The following is a 14,491-nucleotide window of genomic DNA, read 5'->3' as shown; positions in this document are numbered from 1 at the left end:
TTATAAACAAACAATTAAAATTTTTTTTTTAATTTTTAGTATTTCTTTAAATTTTACATACTCAATTAATCCTGAAAGGGAAATTAGCGGCACGCTCTGGTGTTAGTAATTCATACGTGCATATATTAGTGTGTACAGGCCCTGAACACACACTCACACATTCATGTTTCATGGCTATTTTGTTCACTGTTAGCTTTTTCTTTTCTATCATATTGTCAACAGTATTTTTACTGTACCTCCTGTAATAAACTGTAAAGAAAAAAAATGATTTGCTCTTTACTGGAATGCTTTTGAATGTGAACATTACATGTGGACATACAGTTCTCAACTGTAGAAATTTTGTGTACATTTTGCATGCAAATACCAGTATAACTGAAACATAAAAGTCCATGCAATTTTTATAATGTCAACAATACCCAGTATTTTGAAACCTGGTGTACTTTGACTGCATGTACCTTATGAAGTGAAAACAAGCATTATTGTTTGACACTTGATTTCATTTTGAGTCGAATATCCAGTGTTTTGGTAAAGTGTGTGTACAGAAAAAGGAATATTCTATTTTGAAATGAAGAGTTTGTGTTTATTTAACAAAATGTGTTTTTGAGAAGAAAATTAACCATTTGGTCAGTTGTGCTTTCTAGGTGTGAGTCTAGTGTGAGAGTTTAGAAAAAGTATCTTAAGTATGGGTAAGCGCTTGGTAGCGACTGAAAAAAACTGTAAAGCTTATTTGCACTTCAGAACATTTATTTGCAATTTCATTCATTTATGAAAGAATTCAAGTTTGTAAATAATCATGTGTGTCACCAAGATAAAGATCATTTCAAATTAACTCTAGAACACAACAGGTACAGGTTAAATGTGGAGACACTACCTATTTATTCAGCAACTAGCATTGGTCCTGAAGTTATTGCCACACTTTTAGAAAGGGATGGGCTCTATGCATTGTTTTCATACAAAGTGTTTTATTTTTTTCAATTAGAGATTCTAGAGAGAAGCTTTAGTGGACAATGTCCCACAAAGATGAAGCACTCCTCTACATAAGTACAGCTTCAGCTGATGAGACAAGGGGAGAGGAAAGAAAAGCTGACAAAATGATGATGAGTGATTATCTGATCCCACACACTGAAACAATCTGCCAAGCTCTGAGGAGACTTGGAGAGGGAGGCAATGAGACGAGATAAGATGAGGGAAGGGGAGGTGATAAAGAGCTGAAGAGAACAAGTCCCGGCCGGGAGAGTCAATCAAAAAAAATGGCAGCGCAGAGGATGAAGTGAAAACGATAGCAAAGGAGACCAAAGGACTCCAGCTGAAGGGCAGGAGATTTATTTTATGAATAACATTGACGTTAAAGTTTTATTTACTCAAGACTCTTTACAGATCATGAAGGAGGGAGTGGGGAAAAATGACTGGGTAGATGATGTAATTTCATAAGTCACAAGTGTAGACCTCCCTTTTAAAATAGAAAGATATCGAAGGTGATGGTACACAACAAACACGGCAGACACGAGTCATCTCACAGCGATCTGTTTTAGACTGGGCTTGTCTGTCTGCTGAGGTATCAGGACTAAAAGTTTCAAAGCAACCTTACAGACATGGCATCAGCCTCAAAACAACGTTGTCATCAGGAATGGTGTCTGTGCAGCTGTACAAAAATCACGGGTGTATCATTACAATTTGCATATATTAGCATAGCTCCTGTCTGTAACTTTGCAATTCTCAGAAGGTCTGGTGATGATGAATGTGCTACTCCCCCTCTTCCTGCTACACTTGATTGTTCTACAGACAGAGAAGACGGAGTTAAAACCATAAACATGGTGAAAAAGGACAGGATTTTGCTGAAGTTGGAACCCAATTTAGTTCACCTCAGACAAGAATTTCAAACGCTTCAAAACTTTACAATAAACAAGGACTGCACAAAAAAATCCACATTTCTACATTTTCATGCCTACTACTGAACTACTGAAGTTCCTTTAAGCAAGATGCAGAGTTTCTAACCCTTCAGTCAGGTGACCACCACTGCGGAAAGTAATGGGAGTAAAGGAAATCAAGGTCACCTTAGTACCAGATGTGATAATTGTCATTTATTTCATATCTGACATACTGCCTCAGTGCAGTAAATTAAAGAATCATAAGGGACTTCTAACACACTGTCTTTATCTGCAGCAAAAATCCTGAAATGTTCATCTTCCTTATGAAGTCCAGATGATACTGGTTTTTCCATCTTAGCTTTCATCAGTTTTATCTGTTCAGTTGAAAAAATATTCTCTTCAGGTTTTTCCATCTGATTACTTTCAGGCTAGACAGACTGAAAATTACTCTGAAGTTGATTTTCAACTGGCCAAGATAGATAAAAAAAATTTCATTTGTAAACCAGAAATGTGTTGATGTCAGTATGTGTCTAAAGTAATGTGAAACACATTCTGCACTAGTGGGGAAACAATTCTAAAGCCAAATGAAACACAAAAACATGAAATATTCAGAATTCCCCACCTCAGGTTCATTTCAGAGGGGGAGTTGAAAAAGTTGAAGTTGACCCAATAATAACTTTTATTTCCAGAAATAAAAAAACCCCAAAAACTTACCATATAAAAAACATCTGTACATTACATGAGAGATGAGTACCTAAATTTTGGTGACAATGGAAATAATGGAAACTAAAGAAAAACACCGAAAGGTCCTAAATAACAAAAAGCGCAAATTACTGTGTAAAAACATTTTCTTTCACATGCCTCAATTCAAGGTGGAGCATCATTATTTAGGAGAAAAACAACCAGCATGAGTACAAAGGAAAAGGATTCATAAAATCCAGAGGTTTTGAAGAGCATGAGTTTAAATCAGAATCTGATATATTGAGGATATCTAAACTTATCAGCTGCTACTGGTGTTCTTTGCCAAGCAAACAACAGTGATCTGTCAAAGCATGGACTCTACTAGACCCCTGAAGCTGTGGCATCTGGCACCAAGACGTTAGCAGAAAATGCTTGAAGTCTAGAATGTTGCATGGTGGGGCCCTATCGATTGGACTTGTTTGACCAGCACATCCAATAGACCCTTTCTTGGACTGAGATGCTGGGAATTTGGACACCAAGTCAACATCTTGGATTACGCTGTTGCAATACTAACACTATTCCCGAGCCACTGTTACAGGGTGGCAAGGCGCATTGTCCTGCTGAAAACAGCCACTATTCTGTTCAACAGCATTCTTGGTCTTCATAACAGAGCCACATCGACATAAGAGATCCCAGGGTTTCCCTGGAAAACCTTGCACAACCCATCACAGTACTCTACTGACTCGCCTTCTTCCCATCATGTGTCCTGGTGCCATCTCGTTTCCCGAGTAGGTGATGTACTGTATATGCACACCGCTTCCCACATGATGTAAAAGCGATTATGAATTATCAGGCCCGGCAGACTTCTTCAAAGTGCTTAGTCGTCTAGTTCCGATGCACAACTGCCCAGTTTAGGCACGTTCTGTGTCAGACAGGGACCAGCTTGGACCAGCTGCTAGGGCACCTTTCTAACAAAGCCAGCATTACCTTTTCTGCTACTGCCGATCCAGTGTGCATCAGCCAACACTGGTTAGCCTTCACCGTATTCATTATCGCAGCTTCACCGGTTCTCTTTCCATGGAAAACATTTGCTAGCTAACCACTGTAATCCAGGGACATCATAGCACAGCTCAACTTTTAGAGACGCAATTATTGAAATGTCTAGCCATCACAATCAGACCCGATTATCACACTTTCCTATTTTCCTGGTTCTGAAACATCAACTAAAATGTCTGCATGATGTCTAGTGTATAAAATCACACTCACTGATAAGTGCCATTTAGAGAAAATAATCCACTTCACCTGTCAGTGGTTACGTTATGAGCTTAAAAAGCATTCTGCTGACAAGAGTCAACAGGATGAACAGAGGAGACAAACAGGAAGAGGTGGGTCAAGACAAGTTGGTGTCTGTTTGTGTTTATCGGTCAACACCACTAAAAAGGGGACAGTTACATTGAAACATCCCTTAGAAACAGACAAATAATGGAATAAATTATTTACAACAATTACAATCACAGCATGTTCCCTGTTACGTAATGTAGAGCATCTACAGTAGAAGTCTTTTATTTTGGATTTTTATCTTCATACACCTTAAACTTTAACATTTCTTCATTTAGGAAATACACGTTTGTCCTCTATTTGCACCACTAACAGGAAGAAATGGCATTCAGCAGATTTTTATTGTACTAAGAAGGACAATGACCCATGCTAAAAATCCTCTAGCCTTCCGTCATCTACATCAATTCTTTCAAATTTGCCAGTCTCTTCCCAAAGACAGCATTGCCCTCTATTACTGCCTCTTAAAACCTTGCCCTTGTATCATTGCTTTAATTTCTGTGCCAATATGATGACAGGCCCTGAATCACTGTGATTGGAAGTGCTCCGTTTTTAACTTCGACTTAGTGGAACAGAGGAATGGTCTGCTTGTACCTGTGCCTCTCTGGTCTCCTTTTAATTTCCTCCCTCGTCTGCTTCCCCTTCTCTGACTCTTCTCTGCAGATGCCCATTTTTCCCTGAGATCGCTTGTCTCCCTCCCCACTCGTTCTCATTTGCTTTCTCTGTAAGGATTTGCAGGTGGCTCTTGCTAGCTGGGCCAGTAACCAGGGGAAACTGGGGAAGAGTTCACTTCAATAGAACAAATGGGAACAAATCGATCCACTTTCACTGGTGTTTTTGAGAAGCTGTTTGAGTTTCAGGAAAAAGAACCAAATCCTGTGAGTTTTAGAAAAGGTCAAAGACCAGTGTAGCAGAACACCCAAATCAACCTTTGGACAGACATGAGGAGCCAGTTCCTTTCTCTACAAAGTGGAGTTCAGAGCTTCAGCCCAAACACATTACACAGCTACACAATTTTTCAGAAGGGCTAAATCCGATGGCTAGTTGTATATGCACAACTCATTTTGTCAATTTTTAAGACAGAACATATTCTACGATGGAAAGTCAAAACCTCTGGACCTCATGGAAGTCTGTACCTATGATAGAGTGGAGTCTCATTTCACTTGAGGGAAAACAGATTAATCCTACATCTCTGCCAGGTATATGGCAGGTACGTGAGTCACAGATGGACGTCAGCATGGCTGTCCAAGGTTCAAGCTGCATGTTGGTTAAAACACAAAGAGAAGACGTCCTAACTAGCCGTTTCATAAATTGCATTCTAGCTGGTGACAAAGCTTATCTTTTATCATGGAGAAATGTGGCCTGAAACTGATGGTCAGCCCAAATCTAGTCTCATATCTCCTGATCTGCTTTTGGAGCAAAAAGATCATAAATACTTGTCTTGTTTTCTCATTTCACGATAAATCGATTGCTATTTCATCATTTACTTTGTTACCCTTCCCTTCTGCCTTCAAGGGCAAAGTAGTGGATTCATACCTCTTTCTGGGAGTCTTGGTGAAATCTGGTAGTGTGTGATGCATAGCAACGCATGTGCCACTGAGTACTGTGGATGGCATGGGGCACCTTCATGGCACTGGTACAACTTCAGTATGAGACTCACTTATACAAACATATGGCTGTCATTAAAGCTGATTGTGTAAAAAGCTGGGTTGGTCACATCATGTGGATTCAAAACCACAGTTTACACTGAAAGCATAACAGAGCGCTCCATTCCTCTCTACTCACTCACTTTTCCTCAGTTGGTTTTTCTAATCAATCTCTCTCCTCTTTCCTTCTCCCTCCAGCTCCTCTTCACACTTGTTCTTTTGTAGTAGCTCCTTTTCTGTCCTTAACCTCTCCTTTCTGATCTAGTCTTCTAAAATCTCAGTCTCTGAGCCAGCTGGCATCAGGGCCCAAACCTTCCACTGTGGCCAATGTTTCAGGCCCATGACAGGAAGAAATCCAAAAATGGAGGAAAGAAGATGAGTCGACTGAAAGAAAGAGCAATGAAGGTAGGTAACGGAGGGAGTCCAAGGAAGAGAATAGGAAAGTGATGACAGGTAAATGGAGCAGGTACATAAAGCCTGTAGGACTAAAATCAAGTACAAATCAGAAAGAAAACAGGACAACAACTTAGTGGAAAACAAAAGTTTAGAGGCATTGTCTTATATTTGCCTTCACCTACAGGCTACAGTACATTCTGGCATACAATGATCTGTCCATTCGTCTGTTAGCAGGATTAATCAAAAACCATTTGATACGCTTTCAGAAAATTCAGTAGGAAGATTGGCGTACAAAGGGCAGAACCTACTCAGATTTGGAGTAGACAGTTAATGGGCCAAATCCAGAAAAACTGTTCCAACGTTGCAACATTCGATTACATCAAATGTGTCATACTTAGGCCCGGGGGCCAAATATGGCCCGCAACATCATTTAATGTGGCCCGCGAGAGCATAAAAGGTCAGAGTATCTAAAAATAAATAGGTCAAAAGTGTGCTTTGACCAAAACTACATTTCCCATAATGCAGTAATTAAGCCCATTTTAACATTGACAAGAACGTTTTGAACAAAGTTATTGTCAAACAAAGCTATTGTGTTTGAGTTATTTTTCTTTATTGAGTTTTATACTTTGATCCTTGATTGATGGAGTTAAATTAGTTTCATAACCTGACAAATTAAAAGGATTTGTTATAAAAGAGAAACAAACATTTTTTCTGTGCAACTGTAATGTTTGTAACTTGAAAAAGTAATAAATGCCAAGTTATTTAATATTAAGGATTAGTTACATTTATTTTATTTTGCATTTTGTTACATTTATAATTTACGTCTGGACCTTTGAGGACAACCATTATGCTGATGTGTCCCTCGGTGAAACTGAGTTTGACACCCCAGGATTACATAAACTATCAGATGGATTTTAATGAAAATGGGTATAAGGTTTAGGAATGTAGTAAAGATGGAGTTCTTGAACTCTGGTGTGGATCTGGATGTAGAGGCAGAGTTAACAATTTCCTTTCTACTTCGATGAACACTGGAAGACAAGGGGTTTCAAGGGTTGCTTACATTTAAACCACTTGACAGATTACCATGAAACGGGATGGAATGGTGGGTCACATGCCAAAGAGGAAGTAATCCAACTTTAGAGGAAACTGCTCTGAATGAAAATCTACTTTGATGTTTGCTGGGATTTATGTCAAAACATGAAAAGAAAAACTTAAACCCAAGTATATTTAGTGCCAATAACCACATCCACTTTACTACGATCACCAAGGAGGTCATGTTGTCACCCGTGTCTGATTGTTTACTTGCAACCACAATTACAAAAAATATATTTTTATTTTTTTTTAAATGGCTTGATGGTTTTTCAGTTTCTTGATAAATGCTGGAAGGGTTGGGTTGGAAAATGTTTGACAAATGCTGTTACTTATAGCCGTTATTGTTAGGATGAAGTTTGTACCAAGAGCAAAGTTTTACTTAATATTTTTTAATATACCCCTGGATATCATAAACAATAAGTTTTTCTCTGCATCTGCTCATTTTGCTGCTTGGATAATATTTCAGTTCCAAATCCAATGCACTGTGATTATGTACATCCAGTGATGATACACATAGCTTTATTATGTTAGGTCACTCATTGGTATTTGGATGACTGATTAATTTGATTAAAATGGGACGGTTGGGCCTTGGCAGAGGTAAGCACTCTACTGGGTGGCCTTCTAGCTTCTGTTCTCTGTCATGTGTTTTCATCCCTCTTGTTCCATTTACACGTATAATTCAGTATCATTCCTCAGCTGTCACTCATCAAGCAGTGCGTGCAAATATAGGGACAAACATCTTCCCTATATGTGTATGCAAAGTCAGTGATCTTCCACAAATGGGGGAGATCACTGACTGATCTTCCCCATTTGGGTAATGCGAACATAAAAAAAAAAAAAACTACAAAAGCATGAGACAGCATTAATTTTAACTTATCCTAAAACTGGATTAGTTAAAATTATGGTCATTTTGACACAAATTGCATGTTATGTTGACTAGAGTGCCTGATAGATCTGTATCTTATATTTTAAAATGCAATCACAGCTTTGCGTCATTAAAAACCAAGTCAAATTATATGAAATCTATATATTTTGTTCATATTCCCTAACTTATGGCTGTACTATAATTCGGTGAATGTATCTAACATTTTAGATAAACCGCTGTTTTGTTCTAATTTGAGGGCTGTGGCAAACGTTCTGGCAGGAGATTTAAGTTGTGAGTCTGAAACACAGCCCGGTACCTTTGACGGGGGCTGATTGATAGCAGGTTATAGCAGGTTAGCTTCAAGAAATCAGCTGCTGTGGTAGAGACAAGAATTATTTGTGTACTTCAAATGGAAAAACTAGGTTTCCCTGAGTTTCACTGATTCAATTAATGGCTAGCCCTCCTTTCTGGGTCACCACCCTGTCCACAATGCGGCCTTGTGGAACTCATACTTCTCTGGAGGGGTTGTATATGTATATCCTGATGGAATCATCATGGTTACAAAATGAAATCAATAGGAAGAAGCTGCTATATATTCTGAACTGTAATGAAGCAGAATTTAAAAGAATTTAAAAATTTTTAGTACCTGCTCGAGACAAGTTATATTCAAACAAAGCTTGACCTCCCACTTCTAAATCTATCCATAAAACCTGCTATTACTGGATTTATGGAACAGGAAATTATCAGCACTCATTCAACACAGTTCATGTCAGATATTATGAGTTCAGCATGACATGTTGGAGATTCCTGCCATTTTACAGGTCCTGTCCTCATAACCTATTTCTGTGCAGCAACAAAGCCAAGAATGATAACTGAGTTGGGGACAATTGTCTTTGAATAGGTTACAGGTATAAAATGGCAACGCGTACTTCACAATCAAATATATTATCATTGTCCTCACTCAACATCCTTCCCCACCATCTGATTTGATGCACATCATGAGTGGGAGATTAGCCTTCGAAAGCCAAAAGCTACAAGGCACAGAGACTGCAGGTCCTCTGCTTAGTGGGAGAGGGAAGGCAGCAGATATTTCAAGATTCAATAAATTCAATAGATTCAATTACATTTCTGTGATAATGTTTCCTATTTATAACATTTCATTTTAACAAGCCGAAGGCAGCAACCGGCTTTTGACAAAAAGCTAAGTCAGCTTAATGATAACTAACTAAAGTGAGCAGCAAAAGCAAACAGACTTTCAGTAGATAATTTTTACAAATTATCACAGACATCATTTAAATGAACATTTGATTCTAAATCTGTATCATTCTAAACTGGCTTACTTTGGGCTCCATGGAGATGAAACTATGGCGACCACGGCTGGATAAAGTCGACCTCTTGATGGTCCGGCTATGGAAGAAGTGATAGTGGTCTCTGAGATCTCCAATCTGCAAAACAGAAATATAGACTTAAGAAAGGTATTTGAGACTCCACAACTGTTTCTTTATTGCCATGATGCAAAGACATTTTACCGCAATATCCCAAAACACATTGTGATTAACTATAATTTTTATTCTTGAATAAAAGGCAATACAGACAAGGCAAATAAAACACAGATGTAAAAACTGATACGGGCAGACTGAAAGTCAAACATCCACAAAGCTGCAGAGACTTTGAGTGAATAAATGAAGAGGATAGAGGAGCTGCAGACAGACAATGATAGACAAAGGGCAAGCTGTTGGAAGGTGATTAGTTTTAATAATTGATAAAGACCATACAATCCCTCAGATGATCAAACTGTCATGGCTGCCAAGGGTCCTGTGGTGCATCACTGATCAGTGCCTGTGCTCCATTACAGAATGAGATGCGAGAAGCATCAACAGACTCGAAACATCTTTCAGCAAACATCAGACGATAGGCTCAACAGACGCTACAAGTCACAGGTCCTGGGTGAACAAATTAAAAAGCATACGACTTAACTAACGAAATGTGCTTCCATAATAGGCTGCTACCATTTCAGAAGCTTGTCTTTGTGTAAACAGGTCTCAACATATTTTGCTTCCACCGCCTATTTAATCTACCCAACATCTGCACTGACATTAAGCAGGCCACACATCTCTCTAGGAGTGTCTGCTGCGGAATTACAAAAACCCCAAAGTCCAAATCTAAACTTCTATTTCACTGTTATTTTTAAAGTCATCAATCATTTTTATTTTCCAAAAACCATCCATTTGTAGAATGGAATTTTAAAATTCATGACTTTTCACATACTGTAACTTTAACACCTCATTAGCTTTTTTCACATACGATTTGCAGCTCGTCAACCATTGCTCATCCTAAACTCAACCCTAGATATGGAGTTGATACAGTTGGAGAGGTGGCTATACATGACCAGAAAGAAAAGGAGGTTTAGACAGCACCAAGGTGTAAGGAGACCTCATGGCCCTTCGCCACATGTCAACCCGCTGATTCTTTCTCCCCATTTCCTGTCACAAATCTCTTGTGAAGTCCAATCCAAAATGCAAAGGTTGTGTTCACTCACCCAAGCTGTCAATATAATGCAGTAACACCAGAGTGAATCACTACCTCTTGGCTTTCACGGATAAGATGTTGAAACAAATTAAAGAAGTGAAACTGTTAGTGATCTTCGATGTGTTGCATCACAAACTTTTTCACTGGACGTATTAAAACATCTCGTCAGTCACAACAAAATCTTTCTGTTGTGATGAAACTGGTTCAGACGAACAAACCTCAAGTTCAAGTTCTTATTGAATGAGTGCAGTTCAAACTAAACCCCGTTAAAAAACAAACAAACAGGAAGAGCGATGGCATCAGGCATGAGGAGAATTACGTCATCGTAAATCACTTCGAATGCATCATTAGAAGAGTAAATGAAATTACATCCGTTGGTGTCTTATGGAACCCACACTGATGAAGCAACATAAAAAGGAAAAAACTGTGGATACTTATTTTTGTGTCAGACTAGGTAATCTGGAACAAGCTCCATCCCCTCCTTGGGCATTGTTAAATATTGTTTCTAAATTACTAGCAGTTCAACTCACATCGCAGACATACATAGGCACCGGTGATTAGCTTGGATAGAAATTATCAAGCATGATCAATGTTGCCCCACCATAAACTTTCCAAATAACAACACCCGGTTGGCTTCATGCCTGTAAGAAATGATGATTCAGTAGATGCTGCTCATAACTCTTTGTTGATGCAGCCACCTCCAGCTCATGTCCAGATCATCAACCTCCCTCTCAACTGCTCCAAATCCTCTTCCATCCATTCAACGCAGCGCTGAGAACAGATATCCACAACTACAGCCACTTCAGTTGATTTTGACTTAATTTGGACCAGTGTCTTATTCTGGGAATGGGGCTCCATGGTTAAGAGGATTACCCAAAATTCCCCTACAAGGTGCTCTCTCACTCCATGCCAACTCTTTTCATCCATCAGTCCATCTTTCATCCCCTCTTTCACTCTCTCCTCCCTCCATCTGAAAATGTGTAGTTATCTTTGTCGGTTCTTTTTTTTTTTCCACCCGTCAAGAAGATCATATTGTCCCTCCGTCACATTTTTGACACATCCCCCTTTTCTCTTTTTTAACTACTTTGCTTCACTCTCAACTTAAAACTTGCCCTCCTTTAGCAGTCATATGCCCAAAATCATGAATCAGAAAACAAATGAAGGTGAACAGCATCCACATTAGATTCTTCTTAAATCAGTCCCTTTACAATCTAAGGCTCCATAAATATGATCGGTTTTAATTTATTCCTCCATGTCTGCATGTGCCTGTATGGATCTATGAAGGAGACAGTGATGATGATGATGAGAATGTTAAAGTTCAGATTAGGAAACAAATCTCTTCAATTATCATTCCCATGGGAGCAGCTTTCAGCTGACCCCAAACCAGGAAGTGAAGTAAAAATCTTGTCTATGAGGTGTCAAAGTCCAATGGAACGCTCCATATTGAGATGGAAATTAGGGCGAATAGTGGGGGTTGGGGAGACACTGCACTCCACAGGGGAATTCCTATTGGGGGCTGGTATGGAAAAAGCAAGGGGGGACTCAACACATTAGTTCCCGTCAAAGAGAGGGGATAAACGAGGACATTAAGGCCTGTTCTCTGAGGAGTATAGTGGGTGGGCGGGCTGGATAAGGAGAGGAGTGAGGGAGGAAGGGAATGAAGGAGGGAGGGAGTGAGGGAGGGTTCAATAGCTGTTGACTAGGCTACCCCACAACAACCTGTCAGAATGCCCCCCCTCCGTTCCACCGTGTCTTCACGTCTGTACTAGCAAGCGCAGGCTTTAACTGCCGTGTGTTTCACTCACAGTTGTCAGGAGTGTGTGTAAAGGTCCACGTTCATGTGTTACACTTCTTTTGTCCACAAAGCACCAACACAAGACTTCTCCTGAAACTGTGTCAAAATATATTTTCAAGTTACCAATTAAACCCTTCCTCCAGCACCCGTGCAAAATGGTGTGGAGTCAGACGGATCTCACACATTTCCCCTCTGTAGATTTGCTACAGCTGTGGTTGGGGGCTATTTTTGAACTCACTGGCCTTTAAATTTTACCAGCTCCACTGAAAATTCTAGAGCTGCACACTATAGAATCATACAGTACATGTACGTGATGAGTAAGAACTCAGGCTGGAAAACGGAGCATGGGGTTTTTTTCTGGTGAAATACAAGATACCTCCTTTTTTTTTTTTTTTTAACATTTTCTCTAGGAGATGTTCTTCATTTTAAACCCATGAAAAAGCCTGAAGAAAAAACAGCTTCACTCTTAAGAAAACCAAAAAAGTATGAGAGAATCTTCTAAAGAATTTCCCCTAAATGTAAACAGACCTCACCAGTGATGTTTAACAGCAGCTGACCCAGCGGGCCTATAGTGATGGAATATGTGGAGCTCAGGGATCAAGAAGTGCAAACCTTAAATCTTCATTTTTGCCCTCTGTATAAAATTAAAAAATATATATACTTTTTTTTTTTTTTTACATTTTAAAAGTATAATTAAAGAGAATAAGCCAGTGGAGTTTCTTGAGAACAACTACTGCAAAAACACCTCGAAAACTGATATTTTTTGGGACACCTTCTGCTGTCAGTGCCATGACCTCACATTAAAACGCCCCAGCTGTCCCAGTCGTGCGTCAAAGGGACCAAACGCATGAGATTGCCGTGGTTGGTGCGGCTGATTTGTGAGCTCGTCGAGCGTGTGCTCCGGCTCCAGAGAACCAAACGTGACCAGGAGCGGAGCGAGCAGGCACCTGTTGTGCCCTCCTCCTGGTCTCCTCCGGTCAGCTTCTCTCCTCTGGTCCGAACGACGGCTCACTTCAGAAAGACTGACTTCACACCTTTGACCCCAATCATTTGTCTGCTGTTAAAGGAATTAAGTGCGTTGATGACATACCCCCCCCCCTCTTTTTTTTTAAAAAAAAAAAGAGTTGAAAAAGCAGGACAATAAAGACACACACACACACACACACACACACACAAACGAAGCACCTTTTGGATGGAGCAATTGGCGACCTACCTGTCCCATGTTTCTATAGCCATATTTTTCCGCTATCCGGTCGGCTACATCGGGTCCGCCGCCTATCCTGACCGCCCAGTGGTTGGTGTAAATCCGAGCTTTGCACGGCGGGGACGCAAAGCCGAGACTGAGCACCAGGACGCACAGCAAGCTTCTTCTCCAGGCGGCGTTGCGGACCATCTTCCCCCACTTTGAACCCCGACTCTTCTTCCTCCTCGGCCGACAGGCAAACAACCAAACTTATCTTCTGGGCCGAGCAAGACTCTCATAGAAACACAACTATCCGGCCAAAAAAATAAAAAAATAAAAAAAACAACCAGTGAGAGAGACAGATAAAGAAAAGGGAGAGAGAGAGAGGGGGGAGAGAGGACGGAGGCCCAGAGAGGAAAATATAGACCTTATCCTCAAACCTCTGCTTTCCACATGGGAGAGTTGGAAGTTTTGCGTTTCGTGTGTTCTCTCTCTCTCTCTCTCACACACACTCTCACACACACTCTCTCTCTCTCTCTCTTTTTCCACCTCGGAGGAGGAGGAAGTGTAACGTGTCTGCGCGCCGTGCGTCTTGGCGCTCGGTGCGTGAGCGGCTTGGTGGCGCGGAGCTCCTGAAAGCTGATTTCGCTTCTCCTCGAAGCCGCTCGGATGGTGGTCGCTCAGCTCATCGGGCTCTCATGTGGCGAAATGGCTACAGCGCCTCCCCACAAATAACTAGCTGACACTATGTGAAGTAGAAACAACTAAAGCCGCGGGGTTTCCCTGTCGAGCTCCGCTGGGTCTTAAAGACACTCTTTTCGGGGCCACCGTGGACCCGCCAGGACGCCAGACATTGGGGGCTGGGGTGGAGGGCTCGTAGCCAAGTGGCCTCTTAGCTGCCAGCTTCAAGGGTTGTCCCCAAAGAACAACGGATACTGAATACTTTTAACAGAAATTGATGTTACCCCCAGTGAGGCGATTACAGAGGTGATTAGATTGGGGGCATTTCCACGAGGAAACTATAACCCTGACCTCATGTTTAATTCTAATCCTGACCCTCCTCTGACCCCATTTAACCAGAGATTAACATTACTTGATATT

At 40.5% G+C, this 14,491-nt stretch overlaps 1 protein-coding gene across 2 annotated transcripts in view; it reads right to left on the bottom strand.

Moving 5' to 3' along the window:
* pcsk5b (proprotein convertase subtilisin/kexin type 5b) overlaps nt 1-14,107 on the bottom strand; it is a 53,971-nt gene extending 39,864 nt beyond the window's left edge. For both annotated transcript variants that reach the window (XM_068310190.1, XM_068310192.1), the window contains exons 1-2: nt 13,421-14,107; nt 9,224-9,328 (exon numbers count right to left, since the gene is read on the bottom strand). In XM_068310190.1, the coding sequence (XP_068166291.1) occupies nt 9,224-9,328; nt 13,421-13,600 (285 nt within the window). In that variant the 5' untranslated portion in view covers nt 13,601-14,107. The remainder of the gene's footprint in view (nt 1-9,223; nt 9,329-13,420) is intronic.
* Between the last annotated feature and the right edge of the window lie 384 nt (nt 14,108-14,491).

This window comes from Antennarius striatus, chromosome 3 (genome assembly GCF_040054535.1).
Source record: "Antennarius striatus isolate MH-2024 chromosome 3, ASM4005453v1, whole genome shotgun sequence".
In the NCBI taxonomy this organism is placed as follows: Eukaryota; Metazoa; Chordata; class Actinopteri; order Lophiiformes; family Antennariidae; genus Antennarius; species Antennarius striatus.
Note: the sequence above shows the minus strand (reverse complement) of the source record. Positions and strands in the feature narration are given on the sequence as shown.